The sequence below is a fragment of the Macaca thibetana genome, chromosome 11, assembly GCF_024542745.1.
Source record: "Macaca thibetana thibetana isolate TM-01 chromosome 11, ASM2454274v1, whole genome shotgun sequence".
NCBI lineage: Eukaryota > Metazoa > Chordata > Mammalia > Primates > Cercopithecidae > Macaca > Macaca thibetana.
The window spans coordinates 119,738,704-119,756,134 of NC_065588.1; the positions used below are offsets into that span (position 1 = coordinate 119,738,704).

General features: G+C 49.3%; 2 protein-coding genes across 9 annotated transcripts in view; one reads left to right on the forward strand and one right to left on the reverse strand.

Moving 5' to 3' along the window:
* SBNO1 (strawberry notch homolog 1) overlaps positions 1 to 12,198 on the reverse strand; it is an 83,027-nt gene extending 70,829 nt beyond the window's left edge. For 3 of the 8 annotated variants that reach the window (XM_050747860.1, XM_050747858.1, XM_050747856.1), the window contains exon 1: positions 10,797 to 12,198. Coding sequence is in view for 4 of the 8 variants with exons in the window: in XM_050747861.1 (XP_050603818.1) it covers positions 5,541 to 5,543 (3 nt within the window). In the remaining 4 variants the exon portion in view is untranslated. Of the gene's footprint in view, positions 1 to 5,540; positions 5,853 to 10,386; positions 10,569 to 10,796 lie in introns of those variants that run through there. The other 5 variants (XM_050747861.1, XM_050747859.1, XM_050747857.1 and 2 more) reach the window with 4 other exon arrangements.
* The window catches only part of DDX55 (DEAD-box helicase 55), a 312,124-nt gene that overhangs the window by 37,913 nt on the left and 256,780 nt on the right, over positions 1 to 17,431 (forward strand). The window lies entirely within an intron of this gene.

Consider the following 17,431-nt stretch of genomic DNA (forward strand, 5'->3'; position numbering starts at 1 on the left):
AATACAAAAAATTAGCCAGGCGCGGTGGCGGGCGCCTGTAGTCCCACCTACTCGGGAGGCTGAGGCAGGAGAATGGTGCGAACCTGGGAGGCGGAGCTTGCAGTGAGCCGAGATGGTGCCACTGCACTCCAGCCTGGGCGACAGAGTGAAGACTCCGCCTCAAAAAAAAAAAAAACATATTAGCCAATCTCCTCCTCATTCTACCAATAAGACCTGTTCACAAGAGGAAAAACATTTTCACTCTGAAGCCACAAAGCACAATATAAATGTTAAATACTGTGAGGTACAAGAGAACTGTGCTAGTGTGTCTACAAAGGAGTTCACAGACCTCAGATGACATTTACCATGGAGCAGTCTAACAAACCCAAGTTACTAACCACAGAAGGTCTCTCTCTCTCAAACAATGGACAAAAAAAGAGTTCAATTTTTATCATAAATACATCTGAAAGCTGGGTGTGGTGACTCACACCTATAATCTGAGCACTTTGGGAGGCTAAGGAAGGAGGATCACTTCAGTCCAGAAGTTTGAAACCAGTCTGGGCAACAAAGGGAGACCCTGTTTCTTTTTCTTTTTTTTTGAGACAGAGTCTTGCTCTGTCGCCCAGGCTGGAGTGCAGTGGCGCGATCTCAGCTCACTGCACCCTCTGCCTCCCAGGTTCAAACAATTCTCCTGCCTCACCCTCCCAAGTGGCTGGGACTACAGGCCCACACTACCACGCCCAGCTAATTTTTGTACTTCTAGTAGAGACAGGGTTTCACCATGTTGGCCAGGATGGTCTCGATCTACTGACCTCGTGATCCACCCGCCTCAGCCTCCCAAAGTGCTGGGATTACAGGCATAAGCCACCAAGCCCAGATGAGACCCTGTTTCTTAAAAATAAATAAAAAATAATAAAAATTTAAAAATGCTGGGCGCGGTGGCTCACCTGAAGTCATGAGTTTGAGACCATCCTGGCCAACGTGGTAAAACCCCATCTCCTCTAAAGGTACAAAAAATAGCCAGGCATGGTGGTGGGCGCCTGTAATCCCAGCATTTCAGGAGGCTGAGGCAGGAGAATCGCTTGAACCGGGGAGGCGGAGGTTGCAGTGAGCCAAGATCATACCACTGCACTCCAGCCTGGGTGACAGAGCGAGACTCCGTCTCAAAAAAATAACTAAAAACAAACCTCGAAAAATTAGCTGGGCGCAGTGACATGTGGCTGTGGCCCCAGCTACTTGGAAGGCTGAGACAAGAGGATCCCTTGAGCCTAGTAGGTTGAAGCTGCAGTGAGGCATGTTCATGGCACTGCATTCCAGGCTGGGTGACAGAGTGAGACCCTGTGCCCCAAAAATGAAAAATAAACAAATGCATTTGAAAACATGACCTATTTCAAAATAGTACACCTCTGAAAACTTCTATGATAAATAAGACACAAAGCCACAGCAGTAGAGAAAAACTAAGAGCTAGTTTTGGCAGGAAGAGAATACTGAGAAACAATAGCCAACCAGAAGAATGAAAGGATACATTTCCCATTCAGAAAACCAACACAGAAAGTTACCAGGGGGACAAGGTTCCTCTTGCTCAGACCTGCAACGAATCTCTACAGCTCTGAGCAGACATGAGGGATATGTCCACAACAGCGGTAGCACACCACAGTGGCTGAGGAGATTATGGAGTTGGACAAAATACCTAGGTTCAAATACTGGCTGTACTGCCCACTAGTAGTATGATATGGTCAAGTGAGAACCTCTCTGACTCAGTTTCCTCATCTTAAAATAATACAAATAGAACTTCCTTCATAGGATTGCTGTGTCAAGTAAATGTGATAATACCAGGAGTAAGTAAATGTTAACTACTAGCTAGCTACTATCATTTTTATATATATTAGTATTTCATCCAAAAAAGATGTTTACTCCCACATCACTGATTCAGCACTTTATTCCCCAGAATACAAACTTTGTTAGCAATCCATTAAATAATTAACTTTCATACTAGTCTTTGGGTTTTTTTGTTTGTTTTTTTGAGATGGAGTCTCGTTCTATCACCCAAGCTGGAGTGCAATGGCACCATCTCGGCTCACTGCAACCTTGAATATGCCCGGCTGGGTTCAAGCGATTCTCCTGCCTCAGACTCCAGAGTAGCTGGTATTACAGGCATGTGCCACCACGCCCAGCTAATATTTTTGTATTTTTAGTAGAGACGGGTTTTACCATGTTGGCCAGGCTGGTCTCAAACTCTTGACCTCAAGTGATCCATCCGCCTCAGCCTCCCACGGTGCTGGGATTACAAGCATGAGCCACAGTGCCCTGCCCATATTAATTATATAAAATACTAGTCCCTTTTTATCTAGAACTGTTACTGCTACACATCCAACTTGACCAATCAGTTATTAAATCTAGAACAAACTGGTGGACATTTTTAAATGTGCACAGATAGTATCACTTAGCAAATATCTTCACCTTAGCTAATAACAAAAAGGATTTTTTTCTCCTTAGAGTGCTAAGCATGTCTGATTCAAGATTCAGCTTTATCTGTTTTTATGCAGCTGTGATATGACTGACATTTAGTTTAAGAATTTTAAGATAATGGGGTCGGGCACAGTGGCTCACGCCTGTAATCCCAGCACTTTGGAGGCCGAGGTGGGCAGATCACCTGAGGTCAGGAGTTCGAGACCAGCCTGACCAAATGGAGAAACCCCATCTCTACTAGAAATACAAAATTAGCCGGGTGTGGTGGCGGATGCCTGTAATAGCAGCTACTTGGGAGGCTGAGGCAGAAGAATCACTTAAACCTGGGAGGCGGAGGTTGCAGAGAGCTGAGACCGTGACACTGCACTCCAGCCTGGGCAGCAAAAGTGATACTCTGTCTCCAAATAACAACAAAAAAAAAGAATTTTAGGATAATGATCCAGTTAGAGATGCAGTTCATCAACATATATTAAGTGTCTACTGTGTGCAGTAGATACTTAAGATCATCAGGAGAAAGAAACAGCTGTTACCAATAAGTTAGTTTACAAGAATTTCCTTTACCTAAAAGAATGTAATCTAGGCTGGGCACGGTGGCTCACGCCTGTAATCCCAGCACTTTGGGAGGCCGAGGCGGGCGGATCACAAAGTCAGGAGATCAAGACCACGGTGAAACCCCATCTCTACTAAAAATACAAAAAATTAGCCAGGCACAGCATCTGTAGTCCCAGCTACTCAGGAGGCTGAGGCAGGAGAATGGCATGATCCTGGGAGACAGAGCTTGCAGTGAGCCGAGATCGCGCCACTGCACTCCAGCCAGGGGGACAGAGCGAGACTCTGTCTCAAAAAAAAAAAAAAAAAGAATGTAATCTGGTCTGGGCACGGTGGCTCACGCCTGTAATCCCAGCACTTTGGGAGGCTGAGATGGGCAGATCACCTGAGGTCAGGAGTTCAAGACCTGACCAGCCTGTCAACATGGGGTGAAATCCCATCTCTACTAAAAATACAAAAAGTAGCCAGGCATAGTGGCGCACGCCTGTAATAAGAGGCTGAGGCAGGAGAATCACCAGAACCCAGGGGGCGAAGGTTGCAGTGAGCTGAGATTGCGCCACTGCACTCCAGCCCGGGCGACAGAGCGGGACTCCATCTCAAAACAACAAACAGCCAGGCATGGTGGCTCACGCCTGTAATCCTAGCACTTTGGGAGGCTGAGGCAGGCAGATCACGAGGTCAAGAGATTGAGACCATCCTGGCCAACATGATGAAACTCCATGTCTACTAAAAATACAAAAACTAGCTGGGCATGGTCGCGGGTGCCTGTAGTCCCAGCTACTCAGGAGGCTGAGGCAGGAGAATCGCCTGAACCCGGAAGGTGGAGGTTACAGTGAGCTGAGGTCGCACCACTGCACTCCAACCTGGTGAAAGAGCGAGACTCCATCTCAAAAACAAACAAACAAAACAAAAACAACAAAGAATGCAACCTGTACTTTTCAACACCTGCCCTTCACAGGACCTTGCTTGGTCAAGTACCCCACTGCAAAACCTGCAGGAAGAAGATACTTACAAAGGAATGTGCAAATTATCCACAAAGCCACAAAAGTCCCTTACAAAAGCAATACACAAATAATTGAGTTGGGGGGAATTAAACAACTTTCTTGATTATCACTAGTGAAATTCAGACGATCAACTGTCTTGATTCTCACTACAGGCTGAGTTTCCCGTATCTGAAACTTGGAACCAGAAGTGACCCAGGGTTTTTTGTATTTTGGAATACCTGCACATACATAATGAGGTATCTTAGAGATGGAACCCAAGTCTAAACACAAAATACACTAATGTTTCATATACACCTGATACACATAGCCTGAAGATAATTTTATACAATACCTTAAAACGTAAACAAAGTGTTGACTGCATTTTGGACTGTGATCACTCATGTGAGGTCAAGAGTGGAATCTCCCACTTGTGGCATCACGTCAGTGCTGAAAGTTTCAGATTTTGAACATCTCAGATTTTGAATATTCAGATTAGGGATGCTCAACCCATGTATGGTTGGACTTTTTTCTTTTAACCCTCAAGATAACCATGAGTATCAAATGCTAACCCATTATCCCTTTGTCACAGTTAAGAAACTAAGGCTTAAAAAAATGAAATACAACAAAGTAACAACAAAGTGAGCTTGGAATAGAACTACAAATTCAGAAGGTCTGACACCACAGTCACTCCAAGATCCTGTACTCCCAACCCTGTTCCAGTACTTTTCAAACTACTGATCACAACACATTAGGTTGTTAAATCAATTTAGTGTTTTGTTTTGTTTTTTTTGAGACAGAGTCTCGCTCTGTCACCCAGGCTGGAGTGCAGTAGCGAGATCTTGGCTCACTGCAAGCTCTGCTTCCCAGGTTCAAGTGAGTCTCCCGCCTTAGCCTGCTAAGTAGCCAAGACTATAGGTGCCCGCCACCATGCCCAGCTAATTTTTTTGTATTTTTAGTAGAGACAGGGTTTCACTGGGTTAGCCAGGATAGTCTCGATCTCCCGACCTCGTGATCAGCCCGCCTCGGCCTCCCAAAGTGTCGGGATTACAGGCATGAGCCACTGCACCCAGTCTACTGTATCAGCATTTTAAAATATCTCAGTATAGGCTGAGTGCAGTGGCTCACTCCTGTAATCCCAGCACTTTAGGAGGCCAAGACGAGATCACTTGAAGCCAGGAGTTCGAGACCGGCCTGGCCAACACATATACTGGTTAACATATACATACACGTCTTTACTAAATACACAAAAAAATTAGCTGGGCGTGGTGGCACACCTGTAATCCCAGTTACTTGAAATGCTGAGGTGGGAGAATCACTTGAACCCAGGAGGCGGAGGTTGCGGTGAGCCAAGATTGCACTCCTGTACTCCAGACTGGGCAACAGAGCGAGACTCTGTCTCAAGAAATATATATATATATATTTATATGTGTATATATATACACTAGGTCACAAATAAACCACATTTCTTACTGCGGGATGCCATAAAAATATTTAATCTATGTATTGCTCTAATCTATATATTGCCTCCCAATAAATAAGTTAATTTGATATGTTTCATACCATATCTTATTTGTAAAAGAGAATTCCTGATCTTCAAGAGCCCATCCTTTCCATTTAAGGAAATTTCAGTGGAATCTCTAAGGCTGTCTTATTACTTGGTGAGTTCAAGCCACAACAAACTGGATCTGTCAATCAGCATATAAAAACAAAGATAACTGCAAAAACTTTAGGACTACATCATTTTAGACAGTTATTAATTGGTGTTTAATGCAAAAGTAATTACTCTAAAAATTATCTTTGGCCAGGCATGGTGGCTCAAGCCTGTAATCCCAGCAGTTTGGGAGGCCAAGCCAGTTGGTCACCTGAGGTCAGGAGTTCGAGACCAGCCTGGCCAACATGGTGAAACCCCGTCTCTACTGAAAATACAAAAAAAATTAGCCAGGCATAGTGGTGGGCGCCTGTTAATCCCAGCTACTTGGGAGGCTGAGGCAGGAGAATTCCTTGAACCTGGGATGCGGAGGTTGCAGGTGAGCCAAGGTTGCGCCATTGCACTCCAGCCTGGGTGACAAGAGAGAAACACCGTCTCAAAAAAAAAAAAAAAGGCAAAGCATGGGAACCTACAGAGCCTCATGGAATGTGCGGTTACTCAGTAAGTCTAGTCCTGAGTGTTCTCCATCTTCACAGGTGGTAAGTTACAAATCAAAGCTCAATTTAGATGCTAAGAAATGCCCAAACATATCTGTAGCTAAACTCTTTGAGACAAACCACTTTTTTTTTTCTTTTGAGACAGAGTCTCGCTGTGTCACCAAAGCTGGAGTGCAGTGGCCCAATCTCGGCTCACTGCAACCTCTGCCTCTCGGGTTCAAGTAATTCTTCTGCCTCAGCCTCCGGAGTAGCTGGGATTACAGGCGTGGGTCACCACACCCATCTAACTTTTTGCATTTTTAATAGACAGGGGTTGTTAGCCAGGATGGTCTGGATCTCCTGCCCTCGTGATCCACCAGTCTTAGCCCCCCAAAGTACTGGGATTACAGGCATGCACCACTGAGCTCGGTCGAGGCAAACCACTTTTTAAAGCAAAAAATGAATCTGCACGCTGCCCATTTTTAAATAGTACTTTCAGCAAGGCACTTAAAAACACACAGGCTGAGCACAGTGGCTCACGCCTATAATCTCAGCACTTTGGGAGGCCAAGGTGGACAGACCACCAGATCAGATCGAGACCATCCTGGCCATCATGGTGAAGTTCCGTCCCTATTAAAAATACAAAAATTGGCCGGGCGCAGAGACTCACACCTATAATCCCAGCACTTTGGGAGGCTGAAGCAGGCAGATCACAAGGTCAAGAGATTGAAACCATCCTGGCCAAAATGTGAAAACCTCGTCTCCACTAAAAATACAAAAATTAGGCCGGGTGCGGTGGCTCACGCCTGTAATCCCAGCACTTTGGGAGGCCAAGTCAGGTGGATCACGAGGTCAGGAGATCGAGACCATCCTGGCTAACATTGTGAAACCCTGTCTCTACTAAACATACAAAAAATTAGCCAGGCGTGGTGGCAGGCGTCTGTAGTCCCAGCTACTCAGGAGGCTGAGGCGGGAGAATGGTGTGAACCCGGAAGGCGGAGCTTGCAGTGAGCTGAGATAGTGCCACTGCACTCCAGCCTGGACAACAGAGTGAGACTGTCTCAAAAAAAAAAACAAAAAAAAACAAAACAAAACTTAGCCAGTGGTGGCACACACCTGTAATCCCAGCTACTTTGGGGGCTAAGGCAGGAGAACAGCTTGAACCTGGGTGGCGGAGGTTGCAGTGAGCAGAGATCACACCACTGCACTCCAGCCTGGGCGACAGAACAAGACTCTGTCTCAAAAAAATAAAAAATAAAAAATTTTTAAGAAGGCTGGGTGTAGGCCGGGCACGGTGGCTCAAGCCTGTAATCCCAGCACTTTGGGAGGCCAAGACGGGCGGATCACGAGGTCAGGAGATCGAGACCATACTGGCTAACACGGTGAAACCCTGTCTCTACTAAAAAAATACAAAAAAAAATTAGCCGGGCGAGGTGGTGGGCGCCTGTAGTCCCAGCTACTCGGGAGGCTGAGGCAGGAGAATGGCGTGAACCTGGGAGGCGGAGCTTGCAGTGAGCCGAGATCGCGCCACTGCACTCCAGCCTGGGCGACAGAGCGAGACTCCGTCTCCAAAAAAAAAAAAAAAAAAAAAAAAAGAAGGCTGGGTGTGGTGGCTCACGCCTGTAATCCCACTCTGGGAGGCTGAGGTGGGTGGATCACCTCAGGTCGGGAATTCAAGAACAGCTTGACCAAGGTGCAGAAACCCCGTCTCTACTAAAAACAGAAAATCAGCCAGGCATGGTGGCTCATGCCTGTAATCCCAGCTACTCAGGAGGCTGAGGCAGGAGAATCGCTTGAACCCAGGAGGCGGAGGTTGCGGTGAGTCGAGATCACGCCATTGCACTCCAGTCTGGGCAACAAAAGCAAAATTCCATCTCAAAAAATACATAAATAAACAAATAAAAATATAAAAAGTAACTGGGTGTGGTGGCATGTACCTGTAATCCCAGCTACTTGGGAGGTTGAGGCAGGAGAATCGCTTGAACCAGGGAGTGGGAGGTTGCAGGGAGCTGAGATCACCCTGCTGCACTCCACCCTGGTGACAGAGCGAGGCAGTCCGAAAAAAAATTACAAAATTGCCTGACATATAACCACATTCAATGAATGAATGAATAGTAGGCCACTTACTCAGTCTCTCCCCTTTAGCAACTAAAGTTAAGTTTTATTTAAGATTGTGAGGCCGGGTGCGGTGGCTCACACTTGTAATCCCAGCACTTTGGGAGGCCAAGGCAGGTGGATCACCAGCTCAGGAGTTTGAGACCAGCCTGGCCAATATGGTGAAACCCCGTCTCTACTAAAAATACGAAAATTAGCCGGGCATGGTGGCACGCGCCTGTAGTCCCAGCTACTCGGGAGGCTGAGGCAGGAGAATCGCTTAAACCCCGGAGGCGGAGGCTGCAGTGAGCCAAGGTTGTGACACTGCACTCCAGCCTGGGCAACACAGCGAGACTCCACCTCAAAAAAAAAAGAAAGATTCTGATGGGGGGCCAAGGGCGGTGGCTCACGGCTGTAATCCTAGCACTCTGGGAGACAGAGGTGAGAGGATCACTTGAGGTCACTAGTGTGAGACCAGCCTGGCCAACAGAGTGAAACTCCTTTCTGCCAAATATATAAAAAAAATTAGCCAGGTGTGGTGGTGCATGCCTGCAATCCCAGCTACTAGGGAGACTGAGGCAGGAAAATCGCTTGAACCCGGGAGGCAGAGGTTGCGGTGAGCCGAGTTCGTACCACTGCCTTCCAGTCTGGGTAACAAAGTGAGACCCTGTCTCAAAAAAAAAAAAAAGATTCTGAAGGGGCCAGGCACAATGGCTCATGACTGCAATCCCACCACTTCGGGAAGCGGAGGCCTGAGGATTGCTTGAGGCCAGTAGCTGCCTCCCAACATGGTGAGACCCCTGCCTCTCTACAAAAAAATTTTACAAATCAGCTGCTGTAGTGGTGCACATCTGTAGTCCCAGCTACTCCGGAGGCTGAAGTGGGACGATCGCTTGAGCCCAAGAGTTCAAGCTGCAGTGAGCTATGACCGCGTCACTGTACTCCAGCTTGAGCAACAGAGGGGGACCCTGTCTCAAAAATTTAAAAATAACATAAATATTATAAAGCCAATTATATGGAACAAAGTTGGAATAGAATATAAAATGTAGAAGCCAGAGGAAAAAAGTAAAGTCATCTCCCATAGGAAAAATTTTGGAAACAACTTCTCTAGAAGATGAGAGAAAATGTTCCCTTTCTTGCAAAATTAATGTCCCACTCAAGTCACCAGTAGGAAATTCTGCTATTTTCTGTGCAACGATGATAGCTTTCCCCACGCTTATGAAAACCAATTCTGATTGCTAGAAAATATGGTGGAAAATAGAATCCCTCTGTACTGTCAGCTCACAGAATTGTCTGCAAGTGTTAAGTCAATTCCTGCTGGGGCACTCTGGATTTGACAGCTCTCTGTACCCTCCTGGCTGACTCTTTAGAAGCCATATTCCATGCCTAATTCTGGCTGTCTGAAATATATGAAACATTTAACTCAACATAAAATGATAATAGCCAACTTTCAAAGGTCAAAGGGGACCAGTTTATAATCTTCTCTCAACACGTGTTCAGTACAAACTTCCGGGTGCACTTACAATTGGCTGCGAAATTCAATGGATAAAAACGTTGCTTTATTTGTCTCTCATTTTCTGGCCCGTTCTTTTCCCACGTTTCTCAACCAGCGACTCCCCAAAACAAAAGCCTCCCACAGTAAACGGAGCACTCACATGAAAAAAGCTTCTCTGTGCGAGGATCAAGTTAGTGGTCCGCAAACATTAACCAAACAGAAGCACAAAGCAAGGGTGGGAAGGGGAGGAGCTAGATGCCAGGGTAAGGAAACAATCAGAAGGGTTTAGGAACATCCAAATCTCCTCAGCGGTTAAACCGAACCCAAGCCACTTCTGAGAAACCACCGGTATCCACAGCTTTGGGGGAACTCTGGATAATCGTTATGCCAAACGCTCTCAAAGTAAGCAAATTCCCAACTGCCGTTTCCCTCCGTGTGTATTCTTAGAGACGGTCTGGGAGGTGAGCTCGCCCGCCGAGGCAGAACTACGCGAGTCGCCGAGAGAGGCGTGAAAGGAGCCTGCACGTGTCCACCGCGGCTTCCCTACCGCCCCAAGAGTGGGGCATGCACGAGACCGCCACTGTGGGGTTCAGATTTAGGAAGGACGACCCTGTCGCCTGCCTCCCTCCCTCGCCCAGAGCCGGGAGCAATGCTGGGGCAGGAAAGAGGACTTGGGAAGGATCTGAACCTTACTTTCCCCGCGGGTCCCGGACCGGCAGCCCCCGGGTTGTGAGGCGGAAGCCAAAGGGGCGAAGGCAGTGGAGTCAGCGTGCACGGACCCTGCCCCGCGGTCCAAGGGGGGGTGCCTCCGGCCCGGGACAGCGGGGCTCCCCGGAGCCCGAAAGCCCCATGAGCGGCGACAGCAGGGCCCTGCGCTGACGAGCGGAGGAAGCGGGTACAACGGCGCCGCCGCCGGGACCAAGCCCCGAGGGCCCCGGAGCGCGCGGCCGCGGGGGGCGGCGAGCGGCGAGGGAGGCCCCAAGCCGGGGAGAGGTGTCTGTCCCCCCAGACTGGCCCCGCACGGCCCCCCGAGGAGGGTGGGAGTGGGAGGCTGTCCGGGAGGGGGAGTGTGGAAGGAGAAAAGGGCCAAGGGAAGGACTTACTTTCCCCGCGGGACCCGGCGCCAGGACAGCTCCTCCTGGGAGGTGCGAGTTTGAAGGACCGGAGGCGACTGGAGCGGAGGCGGCGGTGGCGGCGGCAGCAGCGGCGTCCGGCTCTGCCTACCTCCCCGCCGCCATCTTGACGCCCCTCCCCCAGCCCCCCCGCCCCGCCGGGAGGGGCGGGGGAGGGGCAACGGATGAGGCGCCGCGCGCACGCAGCGCCTTCACGTGACTTCCTCCCTCCTCCCCCACCCGCTTCTCTGCGCCTCTCTCCGCCCCGCCTCCCTCCTAGGTGAAAGAAGATGATTTCCCCCCCATCTTGACCACCCCCCAGCTTTCGCCGCCAAACACGGACTCCGCCGGCTCTCCTCGGCCCGGTACCAGTTGTTGGATCCAAGAGAATTCCGGAACCCAAACGGTCCATTACCGCGGCTCTGGGGTGGGCGAGGGGTGAGGGGGGTTTCCGAGAAGGGGGAGGGGGGAAGGCGAAGGCCACCTAGGAGAGTCACATGACTACTGTTTCCGCCGGCGCTCACGGAGAGCTCGCGGTAATTCTGTTTCTCCGCCCTTTTTTCCCCGCGGCCTGTCGGGAAGAAGGTCCCCGTACCAGGGCTACCGGGAGGTCGGCCGGAGGGCTGCGCGCATGCGCCCCGCGCCTGCTTTCAAACTCAGGCTAAGAAGGGCCTGGAGCTATTTTCAGAACCTGTTAGGGTGGGCAGCTACGGCCCAGGAAGTTACCTAGCAGCGTTTCTGTCACTTGGAAAATCTCTTCGTTACCTAGTTAGTCCTAGAAACAAAATGTTTACATATTCCTTGCTTGTTAGGCTCGCTCAAAGCACTTTTTTGGCAGTGAAACCTCAAGTAACCGGGAGCCTTCGGCGTGTCCACGGCTAGAATCAGAGCCTAAGGCGTGTGAGCTCGGGCATCCCACGCCTGTCTTCTCGCTTACCCGCAAGCCCAACACACCGGGGCTCCCAGTTAATGAATACTGAAGTGTAGGGCTGTCCCCACCGCTTCTCACTTCCTTGTTTTCATCTTTTCGTTTTTATTAAGCTACCTAACGCAATAAACATATTACCTTGTTAGTAACCCTTTTGTAAAGTCATTCTGAAAGTGCTGTTTGACTCCGTTGCTTGGGTAATAAGCACGCCTGGGTGATTCTTGCCCCCTACTGGCTGCGCATCCTACAAGCCTTGTGCTGAAAGCAAACCAAGTAGCTGGAACAGTTGGAGGTTACAGTGTGAACTCTTCTAGACACAGTATTCGGGGAATGAAAGGAAAAAGTAGGCACAGAAAGAATAGGAAACTTTAGTGTTTGTACACATAAATATGTATTATATATTTATGTATACGTTTATAAATATTTTGAAAGTGATGACTAATCGCTTTACTAATCACATTATTTCATTTAATCCTCTCACACATAGGAAAAAAACCTATAAAAGACAAAAATATATATATATTTTTTTTTTGAGACGGAGTCTCGCTCTTCGCCCAGGCTGGAGTGCAGTGGCGCGATCTCGGCTCACTGCAAGCTCCGCCTCCTGGGTTTACGCCATTCTCCTGCCTCAGCCTCCTGAGTAGCTGGGACTACAGGCGCCCGCCACCGCGCCCGGCTAATTTTTTGTATTTTTAGTAGAGACGGGGTTTCACCGTGGTCTCGATCTCCTGACCTTGTGATCCGCCCGCCTCGGCCTCCCAAAGTGCTGGGATTACAGGCGTGAGCCACCGCGCCCGGCCAAAAGACAAAAATATTTTAGACCGGGCGCAGTGGCTCACGCCTGTAATCCCAGCACTTTGGGAGGCCGAGGTGGGCGGACCACCTGAGGTCAGGAGTTCCAGACCAGCCTGGCCAACATGGTGAAACCCCATCTCTGCTAAAAATACAAAATGTAGCCGGGCGTGGTGGTGGGCACCTGTAATCCCAGCTACTCGGGAGGCTGAGGCAGGAGAATCGCTTGAACCCAGGAGGCGGAAGTTGCAGTGAGCCTAGATCGTGCCATTGCACTCCAGCCTGGGCGACAGAGCGAGAATCCGTCTAAAAAACAAACAAACAAAAAACAAATTTTAGGCACAGGCCAGGTGTGGCGGCTCACGCCTCTAATCCCAACACTTCAGGAGGCTGAAACGGGGATCTCAGCCAGCCAGGAGTTTGAGACCAGACTGGGTAACAAAATACAACCTCATCTCGACAAAAAACTTATTTTATTTTTGTTTTTGTTTTGAGACAGAGTGTCGCTCTGTTGCCCAGGCTGGAGTACAGAGTGGCACGATCTCCGCTAACTGCAAGCTCTGCCTCCTGGGTTCACGCCATTCTCCTGCCTCAGCCTCCCGAGTAGCTGGGACTACAGACGCCCACCACCACGCCCGGCTAATTTTTTATATTTTTAGTTAAGACGGGGTTTCACCATGTCAGCCAGGATGGTTGCCGTCTACCTTGTGATCCGCCCGTCTTGGCCTCCCAAAGTGCTGGGATTACAGGCATGAGCCACCACGCCCAGCCTCGACAAAAAACTTTTAATTAGCCAAGTGTGATACCTAGTCCCAGCTACTCAGGAGGCTGAGGTAGGAGAATCACTTGATTGCCAAGAAGTTTGAGGCTACAGTGAGCAATAATCGTGCCACTGCACTCCAGGCTGGGTAACAAAGTGAAACTCTATTTTTTTTTATTTTTTTTTTTTTGAGACAGAGTTTTGCTCTTGTTGCCCAAGCCAGTTTGCAATGGCATGATCTCAGCTCACTGCAACCTCCGCCTCCCAGATTCAAGCGATTCTCCTGCCTCAGCCTACCGAGTAGCTGGGATTACGGGTGCCCACCATGACGCCCGGCTAATTTTTTGTATATTTAGTAGAAGCAGGGTTTCACCACGTTAGCCAGACTGGTCTCAAACTCAGGTGACCTGCCCGCCTCAGCCTCCCAAAGTGCTGGGATTACAGGCGTGAGCCACTGCACCGGGCCTTCCTTATTTATTTATTTATTTATTTATTTATTTTATTGAGACGGGGTCTCACTCTATCTCACCCAGGCTGGAGTGCAATGGTGCGATCTTGGCTCACTGCAGCCTCTGCTTCCCAGGTTCAAGCAATTCTCCTGTCTCAGCCTCCCGAGTAGCTGGGACTACAGGAGTGTGCCACCACACCCAGCTAGTTTTGTATTTTTAGTAGACATGGAGTTTCACCATATTGGCCAGGCTGGTCTCAAACTCCTGACCTTAGGTGATCCACCTGCCTCAGCCTCCCAAAGTGCTGGTAGTACAGGCATGAGCCACTGTGTCTGGCAAAACTCTGGAAAAAAAAAAAAAAAATTCTTAGGCTTGCAACTGACAGTGATGTTACACCACGTTCCATTGGTCAACAAGGCAGCCAAATTCGACTCAGGAAAGGCAACACAAGGGTATGACTAGTGGGAAGTGTTGTTCACTGGACGCCACCAAAGTAAATCATAAGGAATTTTGAGGGTGAGGGACTTTTGGGACATCCAAGTGGAGATACTTAGGAAGCAACTGAACTCTACCGCTTGGGGATCCAGATGGAGATTAATGTGAGATGAGATAAAACTATACTAGGAGAGGCTAGGCACGGTGGTTCACACCTGTAATCCAGGCACTTTGGGAGGCAAAGGTGCGTGGATCACCTGAGGTCAGGAGTTCAAGACCAGCCTTGCCAACATGGTGAAACCCTGTCTCTACTGAAAATACAAGAATTAGCCAGGTGTGGTGGTGGGCACCTGTAATCCCAACTACTTGGGAGGCTACGGTAGGAGAATCACTTGAACCCAGGAGGTGGAGATTGCAATGAGCTGAGATCATGCCACTGCACTCCAGCCTGGGCAACAGAGTGAGACTTTGTCTAAAAAAAAAAAACTAGGAGGCCGGGCGCGGTGGCTCAAGCCTGTAATCCCAGCACTTTGGGAGGCTGAGACGGGCGGATCACGAGGTCAGGAGATCGAGACCATCCTGGCTAACACAGTGAAACCCCGTCTCTACTAAAAAATACAAAAAACTAGCCGGGCGAGGTGGCGGGCGCCTGTAGTCCCAGCTACTTGGGAGGCTGAGGCAGGAGAATGGCGTGAACCCGGGAGACGGAGCTTGCAGTGAGCCAAGATCCGGCCGCTGCACTCCAGCCTGGGTGACAGAGCGAGACTCCGTCTCCAGAAAAAAAAAAAAAAAAAAAAAAAAAAACTAGGAGAGGCCGGGCGCGGTGGCTCAAGCCTGTAATCCCAGCACTTTGGGAGGCCGAGACGGGTGGATCACGAGGTCAGGAGATCGAGACCATCCTGGCTAACACGGTGAAACCCCATCTCTACTAAAAAATACAAAAAACTAGCCGGGCAAGGTGGCGGGCACCTGTAGTCCCAGCTACTCAGGAGGCTGAGGCAGGAGAATGGCGTAAACCCGGGAGGTGGAGCTTGCAGTGAGCTGAGATCCGGCCACTGCACCCCAGCCTGGGCGACAGAGCAAGACTCCGTCTCAAAAAAAAAAAACAAAACAAAACTAGGAGAGAATGCAGAGAGGAGAGCCAGAAGCAGAGCTGAGGTTCTGTGTCTAAGAAGTGAGAACCAGGCCAGGTGCAGTGGCTCATATCTGTAATCCCAGCACTTTTGGAGGCCAAGGTGGGTGGATCACAAGGTCAGGAGTTCGAGACCAGCCTGGCCAACATGGTGAAACCCTGTCTCTACTAAAAAATACAAAAAATTAGCCGGGCGTGGTGGCACGTGCCTGTAATCCCAGCTACTTGGGAGGCTGAGGCAAGAGAATCGCTTGAACACAGATGGCGGAAGTTACGGTGAGTGGAGATGGCGCCATTGCACTCCAACCTGGGCAACAGAGCAAGGCTCTGTCTCAACAACAAGAAAAAAAAAAAAGTGAGCACCAGGCCGGGTGCGGTGGCTCACGCCTGTGTCCCAGCACTTTGGGAGGCCAAGACAGGAGGATCATGAGATCAAGAGATTGAAAACATCCTGTCCTGGCCGGGCGCGGTGGCTCACGCCTGTAATCCCAGCACTTTGGGAGGCCGAGGCGGGCGGATCACAAGGTCAGGAGATCGAGACCACGGTGAAACCCCGTCTCTACTAAAAATACAAAAAATTAGCCGGGCGCGGTTGTGGGCGCCTGTAGTCCCAGCTACTCGGGAGGCTGAGGCAGGAGAATGGCGTGAACCCGGGAGGTGGAGCTTGCAGTGAGCTGAGATCACGCCACTGCACTCCAGCCCGGGCGACAGAGCGAGACTCCGTCTCAAAAAAAAAAAAAAAAAAAAGAAAACATCCTGTCCAACCTGGTGAAATCCCATCTTTACTAAAAATAACAAAAATCGGCTGGGTGTGGTGACATGTGCCTGTAATCCCATCTACTCAGGAGGCTGAGGTAGGATAATCACTTCAACCCAGGAGGTGGAGATTGCAGTTAGCCAAGATCACACCACTGCACTCCAGCCTGGTGACAGAGCGAGACTCCTCAAAAAAAAAGTGAGCATCCAGTGAGCCTGAGAAAGGTCAATCAGAGAGGTCAAAGCAGAATCAAGGAGAGATTATATCATGGATGCAAGGGAGTAGTCATCCCAGCAACACTTCTTCACCCCGGCAGCTGCACTTCTGTCCAATAGCATCAGCTATACCCAGTTTGCAGTTTTCTGCACACTTGCTGAACTAGCCTTATCATGCCAAATCCTCCCCTGAGACACCAGGAGCAATCACAGCCCCCATAAGGTCACTCTCTAATTCAGAGACACTAGCACCAGCAATGTCTAATGCAGCAGAGAGCACCAGTGTGTGGCTAAAGCCATCTATTGGATTATTCAAGATGGCAAACACCGTGGTAGACAGTTACTGTTTTTGACTGCCCAGAGTCTATGGTTCTTTCTTCAGAGAGCCTCATCTTAGTTTTATCTCCCTCTCTCAAAGTCCATGTGGTTTGGAGAGCGCTAACCATGTCTCATACACATCACTCCAGAATTGAGCGTGCAAGCCAGGTCTAGCTGATTAGAATACTGGATCCACAGCCAGGCCATAGTGATCGATTTAGTGCCAGGCCGGTGAGTCACAATTCTAGTGCTTTGCATTGAAAATACCAGGAAAAAGATACTCACTTGCCTCTGATGTTGCTAAGACAGTGTTGGGAAGCTGGGGCAGAGGCCCTGTGGGGCAGGAGGCCATGCTGATAATGAGGTCAACCCCAAGAACAGCAGGGCAAAGACTTAGGTGGGATGGGGAGGCACTGGATTCTGATGACATCTGCTGAGTCCTGGGACCCTGTCAAACCTGAAGCGATTTCTAGCCCTGAGCTTTTTTGGTTTTTCGGTTTTCTTTTTTTCTTTTTTTTTTTTTTTTTTTGAGATGGAGTCTTACTCCTTTGCTCAGATTGAAGTGCAGTGGCATGATCTCAGCTCACTGCAACCTTTGCCTCCTGGGTTTAATCAATTCTCTGTCTCAGCCTCCCAAGTAGCTGGGACTACAGGCACCTGCCATTATGCCTGGCTAATTTTTGTGTTTTTAGTAGAGATGGGGTTTCACCTTTTTGATCAGGCTGGTCTCGAACTCCCAACCTCAGGTGATCCACCCGCCTCGGCCTCCCAAAGTGCTGGGATTACAGGTGGGAGCCACCGCGCTTGGCCCTGGTTTTCTTTTTATAGAGACAAAGTCTC